General features: G+C 36.0%; 1 protein-coding gene across 1 annotated transcript; it reads right to left on the reverse strand.

Annotated features, from left to right (window-relative positions):
- Positions 1–11,070: 11,070 nt before the first annotated feature.
- On the reverse strand, positions 11,071–11,526 carry LOC106748252 (putative uncharacterized protein FLJ37770). The gene has a single exon (XM_014626600.1). The coding sequence runs from the start codon at positions 11,524–11,526 to the stop codon at positions 11,071–11,073; it is 456 nt and encodes a 151-aa protein (XP_014482086.1).
- Between the last annotated feature and the right edge of the window lie 1,816 nt (positions 11,527–13,342).

Consider the following 13,342-nt stretch of genomic DNA (forward strand, 5'->3'; position numbering starts at 1 on the left):
CTGAGCTTTAGTTTTCATACAACCGAAACAACAATTTAAATTTTATTTATCTTCCCACCCTTTTGCGGTTTTAAAGCGTTGACATTTGGCCTTCTAAAATGCCATGCGGTTTGGCGTTTGATGCGCATAACCTCAAAAATCGGTAGTGTTCACGATGACAATAACAAAAGAGCATATTCGATTTTTCATCCACTTCGCGTTTCATCTAAAGAAAAATGCTGCTGAAGCCGCTGAAATTATTTGTGCTGCATATGGAGAGAACGCTGTAAGTCGTGCTACGTGTAAAAGATGGTATCCAAAATTTCGCCAAGGAGATTTCAGTCTTGAAGATGAACCGCGTGCTGGACGCCCTCAAAAGTTTGAAATGGACGAATTACAAGCATTGTTGAATATAAACTCTGTGCAAACTGAAAAGGAGCTTGCAGAACAGCTTGGCGTTACGGGGCAAACTATTTCCTTACGTTTACATATAATGGGAAAGTTTCAGAAAGAAAGCAGATGGATTTTGCATAAACTGTCCGAAGACAACAAAAATCGACGGCGTGACACTGCACTCACTTTGCTTTCAAAGTTCCGGAAAAAAAATTTTCTGCATAAAATTATTACAGGCGATAAAAAGTGAATTCTTTATGATAACTCTAAGCGTAGAAAATCATGGGTTGATCCTAGTCAACCTTCCACATCGACACCAAAGCCCAATATCCACGCCAAGAAGGTTTTGCTCTGCATCTGGTGGGATTGGAAGGGTGTGTTGTATTACGAGTTGTTACAACCGAGTGAATAATCATCACGGCAGACCGCTACTAACAACAATTGACCAATTTGAGCGATGCATTAGAAAAAAAGAGACCATTTACTGGCTAAGGAAGTCGTAAAGTGATCTTGCTTCATGACAATGCCCGACCACATGTTGCGAAAGCGACTCAGGATCATATCTTTGCGTTAGGTTGGAAATTTCTCCCGCACGCGGCGTGTAGCCCAGACATGGCGACTTCCGATTGCTACCTATTCCGATCGCTGCAGCATCACTTGGCTGATACACATTTCGTGAGATTTGAAGAGATACGAAAATGCATTGATGACTTTATCGCTTCGAAGCCGGTGAGCTTCTATCGTCAAGGAATTTGCAAGGTACACGAAGGATGACAACAAGTCACTGATGCGGGGAATATTTCGCTAATTAATATTTTTTTGTTTCTTTTTGAATAAAAATTGAATTTTGCAAAAAAAAGCTTAGAACTTCTTTGTTCACCTAATACATTGAAAAGTAAAATTGATTTTTTTCGGAAAAATGTGTCTTATTTGCTTTTTTCACCAAGTATTGGCTGTAATTTTAGTGATATTTCTCTCAGTGCGTTTCGTACAGCAATCAGTGCGGATGCCTATCCTTGTATCCGCGCTCAATAAATATTCGTCGGGATTTCGAATCAATTGAGCGCTTTCTCAACAATAACGGATCCGGATTACGCGCGTTCGTATCGCGTATCAAGCGTATCGTGCCAATTGTGAAAGCGCACAGCCGACTTACGCACGTAATCGAACGACGTATCTCCCCCCGTCTCGCGCGATTATAATTACGAAAGGCAAAATGGGGTAGACGCGCGCATGTACACTCACACGCGCGCACGCAGATACGCGGGCCGCGATATACTCGCGTGTATCGCGTTTTAATTAATGCAACGCGCGCCCGCGCGCGCGTACGCGTGCGGCAACGTATCCTCATGACAACACTGTTAATTTCGTTCATTAATTTCGAAATATGTTTTTCCCCTTTTTCGACCGCATATTTGTTCTCGTCGCCGAGGAAATTAGTCCTTCCACCTCGACGTCGAACGCAAAAAGAGAGAGGGAGCGAGAGAGAGGGTGAAAGAAAGGGAAAGAGGAAAAAAAGGAGGAAAAGAAAAAAAATAATACCGCACGCACATGCACGATACGATTCGCGAGCGGACGAAGCTACAGTTCTCGCGCGCGCGCGCGCGCTCGCGTTGACGAAAACTGTTGTTGTAAATGGCTGTTGCGCGAATGCAAAATATGGAAATAGACCGCCGCAGAAATTGACAAGCCAAACCTTGGTCGAACCGGTTCGAGTCGGCGTTTCCGTCGTTATCCCGCGAACAGCGGCTCTCGCATGCCGTCGTTCATTATACATTCAAAATATTGTCTTTGCATATATGCCCGCCGTGTAACCGCGTGTCGACTAAAAAAGAGAGAGAGAAAGAGAGAGAAAGAGAGGAAAGCCGCGCCGCGAAACTGCGTGTTTGCTTAGAGACCGCGGTAGTGTCAGCTCGTGATGCGCTCACTCTTTGTGCGGCGCGGTACGTGTTCCTTTGCCGAAGGCGCGATTATATTTGCGTATATGCATACGAAAATATTTGCGCTCCCTACCGAGACGGGAGTCCACAACCCTTGCCTTTGGGGTTTGTACATCGTTTTATGCGCCGCTACATAAGAGTGTGCGGAGAAATTTTATCGATTCTGAGATAAACTAGCATCCGCAACCGGAGATTGACGGGGGGCAGGGGGGCTAACATGAGTAGTGACATATCGTGAGATATGCTCGCGTCCGATATAATTAAATGGAATAAGAGTCTTGTTGAAGATGTAAAATTAAGATTTATGTGCACGACTGCACAACCAACAATGTTTCTCTATCAAAATATATGATAGTCGTGTGAAAATTATTACTTACTTCCTCGCAAGTAATTATTTTTTTAAGATGTTTGAAAATTGACTCTTCCAGAAATTAGGCCCCGAAATCGTAGGTATATCATATCTATGATATACCTACGATAACGTAATTTCTGTGCTTTCATTTTATTTTTTTATAATTTCCTACAGATATTATGTATATCACCTATGATGTACCTATGATATACATAATACATGTAGGAAATTATCAAAAAATAAAATGAAAGCACTAAAATTACATTATTTTATATACTTATTAGATATCTTTCCGTGCTATTTTTAATCTTACATATTTTTTACAACTTTAAATATTTTACGATATATATTGTTTCTTTATTAAGTAACAGGGATCCCCCGACTTCCTCTTTTCGATCATCTTAACTAAACAAATGAGAAAAACAGAGAAAACTATGTCACCGGAGGTTTCAATTATCTTCTGTGAAGTGATATTTCTCAGCAAAGTTCAAGTATGTCGATTGAAGTGTCAATAAACTCAGATATGTCGGTTTACAGAACAATTTAATTCTAACTTTTCTTGCGTGGTTCGGTGACACAGGATAGATATTGGCATAAGATCCAAAGTGGTTTTAAAAGTTCAAAACTGACGCTATAAAACAACATCGTTAAATAAATTACTTATCGCTGATTTGTTAGTTTAATTTTCACTAAAAGGAAGTTCAATTAAACTTTCGCACAACGAAAAACCAAACAATGTTAACTTTCTAACGACAAAAGGGATTCTTAACGTGTCCAAGAAAGTAGGATTGGTTTCCTCTCCGTGTTCTGTTGATTTGCTATATAATCAATATACAAAATGGATGAAAAATATAAAGAACATGAAACATTCCTCAAGAAAGAAAATAGCGCATGCATGTAAAATAAACGAAGCCATGGGGGGTAAAATTGACCCCCCTTACTGTTAGAGGGTTAATAATACAAGCGAACGCGCTTGCAAATAGAAACTGCCATTTCACTTCTAACTATTGTACACAACAGACGGAGTTCACGTATTGTCTCGACTTTAGTACTTTATAACTGAAAAACATGGGTATATCGATTTACTATACTTATGTCAGTTTTCGTGCTTTTCCTCTAAACATTTTCGACCTTAATATATTTTCTTCTAGTTTGAATCTAAAAATAGTAGTAGAGTGATATGCATGTAAGATTATTATCTACTAACACTATAGTAAAATTTATTGATAAAAAATGATTCTTCTGATTATATAATTCTTCCATTTATGCGATTTTAGCTATAAAGAACAAAATTTTGTTCTCAATATACATTTGTAGATATTTCTTATCATTATTCACTTTTAAAATATTCCCTTTTCATTATCGCTACTCTAAATTATAAAAAAGAATAGTTAAAACATTTCAAATCGAGTTATACAAATTCAATTTCAAGATTGTACATATAGTAAGCTAATTACATAGTTAATTATATTTAAACTAATTATGTTTAATTCTTTTAGCAAAACTTTTGTATTCTTTTAATCTCCTGTTCGTGTAGAACAGATCTACTTCAAAGAGGCGATCATAAAGTTGGCCTGACACATTATCGATCGTATTAATCGTCCGATTTGTTTAACCTCTCACCAGAAGTAGGATTACACGTATTATGCAGTCAAATTAATTGTTTGATAGCTGAAAAAATATCTATGTCATACGTAATGTCTATATTTCAATTTCGTTAACCTTTCATTGTTCTTCTAAATTTCACAATTCTAATTGCTACATCAGATTGCGAATCTAACTCGATATTTATATTTAATTTTTGACACTATTGCAATTTATATAACAAAATTTGCGTAAATTTGCTCTGAAACTTAATTTTTTTCCGCTTGATTTTATTTTAATGTGCATACGCATTTTATTAATACGCCATCCTTTACCATTTCTATAAAGAAGACGCCATCCTTTACCATTTCTATTCAGAAAAAAGTGTTAGAATCAAGTAAATGTGTTTTTCAGTTTTTTAAGTCAAGTGATACTTTTATCAACCCAAGTATATTTTAATAGCTTGTACTAAAAATTTTAAAGTAGTAATATCGAACTTACTAAATAAATTACTGAATATAAGTGTAAAATGGTTATAAATTTAAGAGAGTATTTATTATAGAATTAATCTAGTGGTTTTTTCTTAATTCGATTTTTCCGTCCGATAAATATTTGTTTAAAAATAAATTCTAATATCTTCAATATTATCTAATTTAATCTATTTTTCATAATAGTTTTAACACATACAATTAAATATTTACTTACAAGAAAAAAATATACTGTATATAGTCAATTATATTTCTACTTCTGGTGAATATTTTCCAGGAATGACCATTTTACTTAAATCAAGTGAATATTATTTGAACGATAGAATGGCTTTTTTCTTTCAGTGTACTCTATCATGAGTTTTATTATCATGTGACTCCACATTTTACTTCCATATATCGTCCTATACATTTTATTATTTATCGCAGTATGCGAAAGAGTGACACGGTCGCGCACATGCTGCCGGGGAAAACCGTGCCCGGCGATACTATATCCCATCATCTCTCTCTCTCCCCTCCCTCTCTCCCATCCTTTCTCTCCCCGGTTAGCGTCGCTCCTTCTAACCGACGTCATAAGAACTTCACGCATTGTCGCGTGATGAATATAATAGCCACTAATGGAATATCACCGCCATTCGCAACTAACTCTCTCTCTCTCTCTCTCTCTCTCTCTCGTTCTCTCCGGTCGCCACCTTTCCGCTCCGCGCTTCTCTCTTCTCGCGCTATTGGAACGCACACGCCTGCCACGCCGGGCGCGCACACTCGTAGATATCCATTAATCACGGACATAAGCAGGCGACTAATTGTCGGCTTTCAGGGTGAGAGGAATAGACAGTGCGGAATAGATAGAGAGGCGTAAAATCGCGTCCCTTTATCGGAGGGAGGGTTCACCCGACGTGCGCAAGGGGTGCGCATCGCCCTCCGATTGATTCAATCGCGGCGCGACGCGCGACAGAGGATCCACGCTGTGAAAACGATCCGGTAGATCCCGCGCGCAAGGGATGCGGGATCATCATTCGGATGTGACTCGCCGATTTCTCCTCCGGTCGTTTATTATTTCGTGCCGTCGTCGCCGTCCGCACGCGCGCTTCCCACCGATTTCCGATCGTCACTTGCGCGTCTGTTGCGCCTCGCGGAACTCACGGCTTCGACTCCGATTATCCTGAAACGGACGTACATTCGCGGAGATATTCCCACACGCTCTCGGAATATTTACGTGGGGAGAATGAGACACGCGCGCTCATCGCATCCGTTCACTCCTTTACAGAAACGTAACTTTAGAAATACATCGCATCGATATTCGGAATTAATAATTCCTCAGAATAATTTGAATTTCATCATGAAATGAGAACTATAATTACCGAATGGGTCTCTAAGAGCCTAATCGCCTAATTGTTGCAGCGATGTAATATTTAACAAAATAAAATATTTGTAGTTTTTAACCAGTTAACTGTGTTTGGCGAGTATACACGTCATGAAAAAAGTACAAAATTTTGGCGGCAATTTAAGGTACGGCAATTTAAGGTTAAAATTTTGTACTTTTTTTCATGATGTGTATACTCGTCAAACACAATTAACTGATTAAATATAAAGTATTTTTAATTTTGTGGAAAGACATAAATGTTAGTGACGCATTTAAATCCTCCCACAAAATCAAAAATATCACATCGCTGCAACAGCCGCAATTAGGCTCTTAGAAAGGTTACTTAAAAACTCGTTCCATCTTTCCTTGGTTTGTAATCTCAGAACGGATGTAAATATATAGTTTAACAATAATTATCCCGAGTCGAATTCTTGCCCTATATTGCCACCTTTAATTCTATAGCAACTAAAATAGCAAAAAATATTATGAAATAATTTACTTCTACTTTGACCATGATGTCTGAAATTTCCGTTTTCACTATTTTTAACGTCACAAAGTAGATTTTAAATCTTCATGTAAATTTAATAATCGAAATATTGAGAGCATTTTTATTTTCAAAATAATATTAAAATTAAATATGTAGGATTAAAAATAAAAAAGAAAATTTAACAAATGTAGTATCGTCAAACTTTTAATTAGTTTACAGACCATCTAAATAGCCACAGACCTCAAGGATATATTTTTATGTAGGATGTATTATTATTATTCATAATTCAAAATATTGAAAAAATTATGAAAAAATTACAAATTCATCTACATTGTATTTTAAAGTATTCAAAACATTCCACTTAACACTTTAACGGTCGCTCACACAACATGTGATAGCCGGAACAACTGTTACTGTCCGCTCACACAACATGTGTGTGATGCTACCGCCGAAGAAAATGTTGCCGGCCCCTGACGAAATTTGACTGCGTAGACGTGCGGCCGTTAAAGTGTTAAGGTTGTAAGGTAAAATTTACGTGTTATTTGCAAAATGGTAAAGGACTTTTTGTGATTGCAGCTCTTCAGTTTATTTGAAACACAAAAACCAAAAAGATTTTTAATCTATATGAACGTAGCTATCGTCTGAACCAGGTAAACAAAAAATATTAAGATTTAATAAAATGGCGATACTTTAAACAAAAAAGTTCGGTTTAATTGTAAATTTTTTTTACTTTAAATGCCAATAAAAAATAGAAATTCTCGAGATATCAATCTAAGCGTGGTTTCAATGATAAAACATAAACACAAGCGGAAGTCAATTAGTTTAGTAATTTTCGAGATATCACTTCGATCGTTTCGAGGAACATGATTCTGAGAAAAAAGCGTTTAAAATTTTGCATGTAGTTTGAACGCAGATAATACTAAATTTATAATGTTTAGCCTCCTAATCTGTTATACGAATGCCATAAAGGAAGCCTTTCTTCTCTTGGAACATTTGTTGCTGAACAGACTGTTCTGTTTTACTGACAATTCTGACCTTTTTAAAAATATCGGATGCTTAGTGCTCTGCTTTGTCTATATAGTCTATAGCACCCTTCACAGTTACAAATGCTCGGACTGTAATGATCAATTATGCTCAAATCCCATTGTAGATAACATTTGTAATATTAAAAAATCCTTCGTTAAAAATGCACACAGCACAGAAAATAGCAATTTCAATAATCTGAACTCCGCAGTGAAGGTGCTTTGGAGCAAAAAGCCAAATCAAATGTTGTAAATCTGTTTTCAAGCTTCTATAACTTCGTTATTTTACGATGTTTCGACTTGGCGTTTTAGGAAAATATTTTTAAGAGTCAAAATTTTACAAAAACGCAAAAAAAGAAAAATCGATTTTTCTACCCTATACACAAGGGACTCTCTCCTTAAGACTGTCAAAGTGGCATTCAAATTTCGACTTGCGATTAAACACTTTCGTAAAAACGAAAAATATTCTTGCGTTGAGATATTCGCACACACATCGAGAGAAAGGGAACTATTGTGAAGAACACGACTCACGAGATTTCACGGAGGAACAGCGCGAGAAAGACGAAACAGCGATCAATCAAGATGAAACGCTGTCATCAATTCGTTACTGAGTCGCGCAACGAGAAAGATAGTCGGACAAATTTTCTCCAGATTCGCGCGTCGGCTGATGATTTGAAATATCCAGAAGACGAGGACGTAGGAACGATCTCTATCACGCGTTTTACCGCTCGATTAAAGTGGATGAAAAGTAAAAAAATTGTGCGACGGCTTGTGTTCACAAAGGACCGGCAACCCTACAGCCATGATACAATCCATGCTGCATTCGTAGCGGCATAAAGGCGCGGTCTATCTATAGGTATATACGAATCAACGAGACGCGTAGGTCGCATCGCCATGATCAATCATCGCACGCCTATTCGCGGGACAGAAGAACGATCTGTCATCCACTTTCGTCTCGTTACGTCAGTCCGTTCTGCCCGGAATCGGCTTCGTCGCCGTCCCGGCTTTATATTTGACCGAATTTTGCCATATGAAGAGGGTGTCCCTATATTTTTCCCGATAGCACGATGTTCCCGGAAGTTTGCCGGAAGCGAATCTCGGTATATCCTAGGATTTACAATTTACGCCGTGTGTATCAGGAAATCGTAAGATTAATCTTTTACAAGTAAATTATCTTGAATATAACATTTTTTCTGTCGGATTTTTGGTGTCATGAAACTCCAAGTTTAGATTTTGAACCAATTATCGGATTAAAATAAAAAGAATCGAGTTCGAGAAATCGTCAGAAATTGAAGAGACATTATGCCATTTGAAAAAAATTTTGCTAGAAAGTAAAAAATCAAATATTTTAAAGATGTAAACCGCTAAAGAGAGACAATATTGACCATGATATAAATATCACAAACAATTTACAATTGCAAAAATTATCTACAAGAAATGAGAAATAACAAAAAGAAACACTTGACATTTAGGAAAAAAATGTCATTCTAATAAGGGCGCACTTGGTGACGTAAAGTTCAACCATGAATTCGTTATACGTGTATACGTATGTGTGTATGTATGTGTATTCTCGGTTAGGAAGCGATCTGGAAGGATCTATCTGTCATTAGGTCGCCGACAAATGCATCGAATGATGCGCCCGACTGCACATCCCGACACATAATAGTAGGTCGGCGCTAATGACGTTGATTCGTTCTACTTCGCGCCACTGGTATGGATGGAGTCGCGCGTTGCTATTCGCCCGGGTCCTTGCCAGACGTCTACCTCGATCGGCCCGCAAACAATTTCGCAAGCTGATCTGGCAGCTGGCGATTTTATACGAAGACACGCGAAACCGGCATTGAGAAAATGTTGCGCCCTCGAAAATGATGCGATTCGAAAATCGTTACTTTGCAAAGACGAGAACTGGTCTCTTTTGTGTCAAATAAGAAGATATATAGATGCAAATTGCAAAAATTATTATGATTTCAAACACAGCGTTATTTTTTACGTACACGCAATATATATTGAAAGAAAAATCTATAATACTTGATATTAATTGCATAATTAAAAAAATTATACTGAAGAAAACTAGAAATATAATAAATGTTACTATATAATATGGGTTATAATTACGATAATTACGATAAAGGCATAGTATGACTAACCCGCGTAAATTTTTTACCATTAATTATAATGATTTTAAATATAATTATAGTAAAATAGCAGGTATGAAATGATAACAAAAGTTGACTATTTTATATAATTATATAATTATTTAAAAAATTATATAAAAATATAATGAATAACAATCATATAGTAAGTAACAAATAAATATTATATATAACAATATTCTTAACGCGTGTTTTATTGTACACATGATAATAGTAATAAATGATATAATGAAAGAAACAACTATTTCTATAAAAACCTGTGTGACTAAACGAATGTTTAGATATGTTTACATTTGTTTAGAGATGTTTAGAATGTTTAGAGATTTGTAATTAATAAATTATCAGCTACAAATATAAGTTCGTCCCGCTATTTCCTGCTGATTCGCTAATTTACTTTAATTTAATATTTTAATTATTTACTTTTCGTATTAAATTGTACTGTTGAAAAGTTACTTTATTTTATTTATTGGTTATATTATGGACAATATAAGATATCTATTGAAGAATTGAAACGTAATGCGTGAGACAGGCGAGTCATATGGAAAGCATGTTTTTCAAATACGATATAATATTAAATGGCTAATAAGTAAGATTTCAGACAAAATAGATCATTCACTAACACATTAAAAACAACACAGTTAAAAAAAATAATAAATTCTATTCAGGAATATGAATACATATTATTTTTTGTTGTAACTATATTTTATAATACGTTATATATATAAATATATTCTGACAAAAATAAATACCGGGAATTGTTCAATAAAACAAAATATTGGTTTAATCATCCAAATTTATTTTGTCGCCTTCAAAATAGTCTCCATTTGATGCGACACACGTATACCAACGAATAATCTAATCGTTGTAACAGTTCTTATAAGCACTTTTCGGTATGACCTGCAGCTCCTTTTGCGAATTTTGTTTTATGGCTTCAATGGACTCAAAACATCTTCCTCGAAGTGGTAATTTGAGTATGGGGAACAGAAAAAAGTCACAGGGCCATATCTAAAGAATACAATGTTTGATCAATGACATTCATTGAGTTTTTGGTCAAAAATTCGCATACAAGGATTGATGTGTGAGACGGTATATTATCCTGGTGCAAAATTCAAGAATTGTTCTTCCACAAATCTGGCCTTTTCTGGCGAACATTCTCTTTCAAACGCCTCATAACATCTAAATAATATTATATGTTGACTGTTTGCCCCTCCTGAAGGGAGAAATTCCGACAATACCACAATGGTCAAAGAAAACAGTCAATATATATTTAATTTTCGAGCGACTTTGACGTAGTTTCTTCGGCTTCGGCTCGTTATCGAAGTTCCGAAACTTGTTGGCCAGTTTGCATGTCAAACTCATAAACCCACGTTTCGTCACCCGTTATGAGGCGTTTCATGAATGTAGGGTCCGAATTGGCTCGTTCAAGCATGTCTTCAGCAACTTGTTTGCGGTGCTCTTTTTGAAGAAAATTCAGCTCCTTCGGAACAAGCCGTGCTGCGACGCGTCTCATGCCCAAAACATGAACTAAAATGGTGCAAATGGACTCGTGAGATATGTCCAGATTCTGGGCCATCTCTTTTAAGCTTGAATGACGATTTTCCATCAACATTTCCTTCACTTTGTCGACATTTTCGTCAGTCGAAGACGTTGAAGATCGACCGGAACGAGGCAAGTCTTCAACCACTTCTCGGCCTTCTTTGAATGCTTTGTACCGCTCGTATGCTCGTGTTTTCGATAAAGCTGACTCACCGTAGGCCTTCTCCAACATTTTCAACGACTCAGCACAGAAATTTCGTTGGAAACACAAAATTTGAGGCAAACTCTTTGTTCGATATTTTTATCCATTTAAAAAATTGCAGAGTACACTTGAGGTCGAATAACAAAACCAACAGCTGTAAACAAACTGGTTGACAGATGGCGCGAAAACTCTACGTGACAATTAGGTACATCGGTACCAACTTATAGCAAAAAATTTGTTTTCATATCTTTTACGCGTATTTTTTAAATAAACAATTCCCGGTATTTATTTGACAGAATGTATACACTTAGTTTATGACAACTATAAAATATAGTTATACTAAAATGAATGTCGTAGTTATTAGGATTATAAATCCAGGTTCACTTGCTATTTTGTACGCTTAAAAACAACTGCAAACATATAGTTAAGGCTAAAATTTACAATAAAATACAATGAAATTATAGTTACTCTAACTATTTCTTTCTCTCAGTGCAATCTTTCGTAATGTCCTGAAGAAGAGATCTAAGTGAGATGCGATCGTCTCGCTGCACGAAAACAGTATTTTCTCTCACAGATCTCGTGTTCGCTGCTGCAAAAATCTCTTCTTTTCGTTCCAAAATGACGCGGCACAATGGTAAAATATGACATATGATTTCTGAATAAGCCGGCAATAAAATACAGCGACCGGGCTGCGCGGAAGATTAAAGTTAGCCGATATCCAGCCAGCCGGAGACATAAATTAAACGCGCAAAAAGATAAATCTCCGTCGGGGGAACAACTTTTGAAAATCGAGGTGCTATATTCGTGCTACAATCGCAATGACTATCCGTTATGAATACGTTACATGGGCGTTAAATCTCGAGTAACTCGCCACGTGCACGTATACGCCAGATTCCCGTGGCGTTGTACTACACAAATCGCGTATGTGCATATATCGTATGTATATATATATATATATATATGCACGTTAAAAAACGCAATATCGATTTTACGAAATCGTTTCGCGTATTAGCGTGACAAATCGCATTGAGAAAAGTTAGAGTTATTTTCGGCTTCAACTACACTTTTCTTATGATTTTAAATCAAAATAATAGTTTGTTGATATAAAAGAGTAGTAGGAATATGCATATAAGATTATTATCACCGACTATAATAACGCTTAGTCCATTGAAAAAAATGTTATCGCTTAAGTAATATCTACTTAATTCATATAAAGTAGTTACACCAATACTCCTTGACAAATATTTACTAGAAGTGGAAATATAATTAATTATATGTACAATATGACATGTCCTTCATATAAGTAGACATTTAGTTGTATATGTTGAAGCAAATGTGGGGCAAATATTATATTCATAATATTGAGAATATCAAAATTTCTTTTTAGAAAATATTTACTGGGCAGAAAAATTAAAATTTAAAATCACTAAATTTCTTCAATGGAAAAGAAGTATTACATAATTCTAATAAATACTCTCTTAAATTTAAAACCATTTTACACTTACATTCAATAATCGATTTATAGATTAAGATGTTACTGTATTCAAGTAAATATTTATTACACAAGCTATTAAAATATAGTTCAATTGATCGAAATATTACTTTATTTAAGAAGCTGAAAAACAGGTTTACTGGATTTCAGCACATTTTTCTGTATAGAATAATGATGCTCCTGACTATGATTCCTTCACTGTACAATAATAATAGTTACAAATATGAAATATTTTTCTTTCACGAACGTGTCACGTGACGATTCGCAAAAGGTGAGCGAAAGATAGATCTGAATAAAGTAGTAGATAGCGTGGGAGATAAAAAGAGAGAGGGAGGGAAGAAGAGGGAGAGAGAG

Source organism: Dinoponera quadriceps, unplaced genomic scaffold (assembly GCF_001313825.1).
Source record: "Dinoponera quadriceps isolate SergipeBrazil2010 unplaced genomic scaffold, ASM131382v1 scaffold318, whole genome shotgun sequence".
In the NCBI taxonomy this organism is placed as follows: domain Eukaryota; kingdom Metazoa; phylum Arthropoda; class Insecta; order Hymenoptera; family Formicidae; genus Dinoponera; species Dinoponera quadriceps.

Coding starts and splice junctions, on each gene's coding strand:
- LOC106748252 (XM_014626600.1), bottom strand. CDS start 11,526: ATGTTGGAGAAGGCCTACGGTGAGTCAGCTTTATCGAAAACACGAGCA.